This window comes from Marmota flaviventris, chromosome 17 (genome assembly GCF_047511675.1).
Source record: "Marmota flaviventris isolate mMarFla1 chromosome 17, mMarFla1.hap1, whole genome shotgun sequence".
Classification (NCBI taxonomy): Eukaryota; Metazoa; Chordata; class Mammalia; order Rodentia; family Sciuridae; genus Marmota; species Marmota flaviventris.
Genome location: NC_092514.1, coordinates 58566090 through 58570425, shown reverse-complemented (window position 1 = coordinate 58570425; position 4336 = coordinate 58566090). Strand labels below are relative to the sequence as shown.

The following is a 4336-nucleotide window of genomic DNA, read 5'->3' as shown; positions in this document are numbered from 1 at the left end:
TTTGAGAAGCGGGAGGCGGGGGCAAGGATTTAAAGAACCCCTACCCAGCAGAGTGCCTGGGCTCCCAGCAAGCTGAGTAATCCAGCTTTGAGACGCTGGAGTCTAACAGCTCTGGGGAATGTGTTTCTCCGGATCTGGCCGCGGCGACTCCGGAGAAATCCCGGGCTGGGCAAATAGCCCTTAATGTAATAATAGCTTGTCTCTTTAAAAAGCAAAAAGAGGGGGGGTAAGTTTTGTTGGCATCTGGTTTCTGATCTCATTATGTTGTGGTGGACCAATCCAGCCCTCGGGGCTGGTCCTTGGGTTTAAATCTGATTGGCGGAGAGCACATTTTGGGACGGTGCTTAGAACTCGACGGGGCGGTTTCAAGTATCCCTTTTTTGGGGGGCTGAAGAGAGGGCGGGGCCGCCAGCGGGGGCCCCCTTGAAACCGACTAATTGGGATCGGAGAGGCCGAGGTGAGGACTGGAGGAGGCACAAAGGAGTCGCTGGGTGGAGAAGGGAGGGGAGAGGGGGAACTGAGAGGCGAGAGGAGGAGGAAGAGGAGGAGAGAGGGCAGCGGCGCACGGTGTCTCCGGCGGCTCAGTCCGACCGCGGCGAGCTAGCGGGCAGGCGCGCCGCCCCCTCCCCCGCCCGGCCTCCCCAACTCTGCGACCGCGAGCAAAGTTTGCAAAGAGGCGCGGGAGGCGGCGGCCGCAGCTAGGCGGCAGCTGGGAAGGCGCGCGGTCTCGGGGTTGGGGGCGGGGGCGGGGGGCTGCCCAGGAGCTGGGTGGGGGGCGGCGGCCAGCATGCGGCCCCGCAGCGCCCTGCCCCGCCTGCTGCTGCCGCTGCTGCTCCTTCCCGCCGCCGGGCCTGCCCAATTCCATGGGGAGAAGGGCATCTCCATCCCGGACCACGGCTTCTGCCAGCCCATCTCCATCCCGCTGTGCACGGACATCGCCTACAACCAGACCATCATGCCCAACCTTCTGGGCCATACGAACCAGGAGGACGCAGGCCTGGAGGTGCACCAGTTCTATCCATTGGTGAAGGTGCAGTGCTCTCCCGAGCTGCGCTTCTTTCTATGCTCTATGTACGCACCCGTGTGCACAGTACTGGAGCAGGCCATTCCGCCGTGCCGCTCTATCTGCGAGCGCGCGCGTCAGGGCTGCGAGGCGCTCATGAACAAGTTCGGTTTCCAGTGGCCCGAGCGTCTGCGCTGCGAGCACTTCCCGCGCCACGGCGCGGAGCAGATCTGCGTGGGCCAGAACCACTCCGAAGACGGAGCGCCAGCGTTGCTCACCACCGCGCCGCCGCCGGGTCTGCAGCCTGGCGCTGGTGGCACCCCGGGAGGCCCCGGCGGAGGCGGCGCGCCCCCACGCTACGCCACGCTGGAGCACCCTTTCCACTGCCCGCGTGTGCTCAAGGTGCCGTCTTATCTCAGCTACAAGTTTCTGGGTGAGCGCGATTGTGCTGCTCCCTGCGAACCCGCGCGGCCCGACGGCTCCATGTTCTTCTCGCAGGAGGAGACGCGTTTCGCACGCCTCTGGATCCTCACTTGGTCGGTGCTGTGTTGTGCCTCCACCTTCTTCACTGTCACCACCTACCTGGTGGACATGCAGCGCTTCCGCTATCCAGAGCGTCCTATCATTTTTCTGTCGGGCTGCTACACTATGGTGTCGGTGGCCTATATCGCAGGCTTCGTCCTCCAGGAGCGTGTGGTATGCAACGAGCGCTTCTCTGAAGACGGTTACCGCACGGTGGTGCAGGGCACTAAGAAGGAGGGCTGCACCATCCTCTTCATGATGCTTTATTTCTTCAGTATGGCCAGCTCCATCTGGTGGGTCATCCTGTCGCTTACCTGGTTCCTGGCAGCGGGCATGAAGTGGGGCCACGAGGCCATAGAAGCCAACTCGCAGTACTTCCACCTGGCGGCCTGGGCCGTGCCGGCCGTCAAGACCATCACCATCTTGGCTATGGGCCAGATCGACGGCGACCTGCTGAGCGGCGTGTGCTTCGTGGGCCTCAATAGCTTGGACCCGCTGCGGGGCTTCGTGCTGGCACCACTCTTCGTGTACCTGTTCATTGGCACATCCTTCCTCCTGGCCGGCTTCGTGTCGCTCTTCCGCATCCGCACCATCATGAAGCACGATGGCACCAAGACGGAGAAGCTGGAGCGGCTCATGGTGCGCATCGGCGTCTTCTCTGTGCTCTACACGGTGCCAGCCACCATCGTCATAGCCTGCTACTTCTACGAGCAGGCCTTCCGCGAGCACTGGGAGCGCTCGTGGGTGAGCCAGCACTGCAAGAGCTTGGCCATCCCGTGCCCGGCGCACTACACGCCGCGCATGTCGCCCGACTTCACGGTCTACATGATTAAATACCTCATGACTCTCATCGTGGGCATCACGTCGGGCTTCTGGATCTGGTCCGGCAAGACTCTGCATTCGTGGAGGAAGTTCTACACGCGTCTCACCAACAGCCGACATGGCGAAACCACCGTGTGAGCGAGGGCGCGCGGCTACCCTGCACCTCCGGGATGGGATGGCACTGTGCTTTCCTTCTGCGGCGAGGCGGGGGGGAGGGCTCCCTACGGACTCCTATTTTATTTTTTTAAATAAAGAACAATGGAAACCATTTCTTTTCTAGGTCGCTTTTTAAAGAGAACTCTGCCCAACACCCCCACCAGGTTTGTAATTAAAACTGTAAATAGTCTTTGTAAATTAATTATATATTTTCTATTTAAAAGAAAAAAAAAAAAAAGGAGAGAGAGAAAAAAAAAAAAAAAAAAAAACAATGGAGCCGGCGCCAAGGCTGAAGATTGGGGTGGGAACCTGGGGGAGGTCTCTCCTTTCTTAAGTGCCCTTTTAAAGCCGTCCGGTATGTACTCTGGTTCAAAATTTTTGGTGATTTGGCAGGGCTGGGCCTGCTGGGAGAGGCACCTAGCCTGAGCGCTGTTTTTGTTGGCTGTGAGGAGTTGGGAGTTAGTTCCATTTAACTTCTATAAAAGCCAAATTTGCGAGCCTCCTCGCTGACGCTGGGCCTGTGGAAGCTGTTGGATTATTTTTTAAAAGATTTGGATTCGTCTTTATTTCGTTTTATTTTTCCTTCTTTTCTTTCCCTCTTCATTTGTCCTGACTCCTTCACTAGATATTTGGAAACTTCCCAGTCGAGATGAAGACGTGGGAAAAAAAAAAAAAAAAAAACCGAGGATGGTGTGGGGGAGAGGGCGGGGATCTGGGGAGGTATGGCCTCCACTGCCCTGGCCCACTCTTTCTGTCTTTGACTTTTCTTCGTTTCCACTCGCTACCCTAAGCGTCCAAAATAGGCAGAATATGCTTTGTGGGCTATGTTTTAACCGTCCCCCCACTACACACACACACACACACACACATACACAAACCACTTCGATTTCTGATCCTCTGCCTGAATTTTTAGAGGTACCATGAGCCTTTGAACATTTATTTGCAAATTCTGGGATTTTGAGATTTTGCAGCCTTCCCCTTATTTCCTGGTGGTCTGCTGGCCCCCAACCAAAAAACTGGTATTCAGGTTAGCAGATTGCAGGTTGGTTTGTGTATGTGTTTTGTTTGTTTGTTTGTTTTGTTTTGTTGTTGGGAGCTATTTTTCTCTTTTTTATTTCCACAAAGCAATAAAAATGGGTTAGGTTGGGGGGAGGGAATGGGTGGACTGATGGGATGGGATTCTTAGTTTTCTTTTGACAAAAGACTGGTTTCTTTTAAAACTTGTCCAAAAAAAGAAAAAAAAAGTGGGTATCTTTGCTTTAGAAGGCTGTGGGCAGGCTCTTTGTGGCTGTGGGGGTGGGGTTGAGTGTTTACTGGACATTCTATATCACAAGATTGATAGAATGTTTATAACAGATGTTTCTTATCTTCCTCCTACCCCCTCCCAAATAAAAGTCAAGACTTTTTTTAAGTTAGCTGCCCGAGAAGTGATGTATAAAATATCTTTGACTGCTGGTATGAGAATTCCAGTTTCCAACACACATCAATTTCCTCAACTATTTGGAATATTTTAGAATTTTAATTCCAAAGGATTGATTTGAAGACAATTATGCCACGTAACTCATTTTTTTGCCATCTCATGTGTCTTGATAATAGTGCAAATTAAAAGCTAATAATCATAATAATAAAGTGCATTTAATTATCTTCAAGAGATCTAGCCCTTTAATTGTATTTAACAGGGTTGTAACATTTTATTAGTTTAACCAAACCACACCTCCCTCCTCCTTCCCTGTCTCCCTCACCTAGTTAGTTGGGGGTGGTGCAGAGAAGTGAGCTTGGAGCCCAAGATCTAGCTTTTTTGTTTTTAGCTAAATGGTTATGGGAGGAAAGGTA

At 53.5% G+C, this 4336-nt stretch overlaps 1 protein-coding gene across 1 annotated transcript; it reads left to right on the top strand.

Annotated features, from left to right (window-relative positions):
- Window positions 1-531: 531 nt before the first annotated feature.
- On the top strand, window positions 532-2674 carry Fzd2 (frizzled class receptor 2). The gene has a single exon (XM_027947236.2). The coding sequence runs from the start codon at window positions 788-790 to the stop codon at window positions 2483-2485; it is 1698 nt and encodes a 565-aa protein (XP_027803037.1). The 5' UTR covers window positions 532-787; the 3' UTR covers window positions 2486-2674.
- Window positions 2675-4336: the final 1662 nt, after the last annotated feature.

Coding starts and splice junctions, on each gene's coding strand:
- Fzd2 (XM_027947236.2), top strand. CDS start 788: ATGCGGCCCCGCAGCGCCCTGCCCCGCCTGCTGCTGCCGCTGCTGCTC.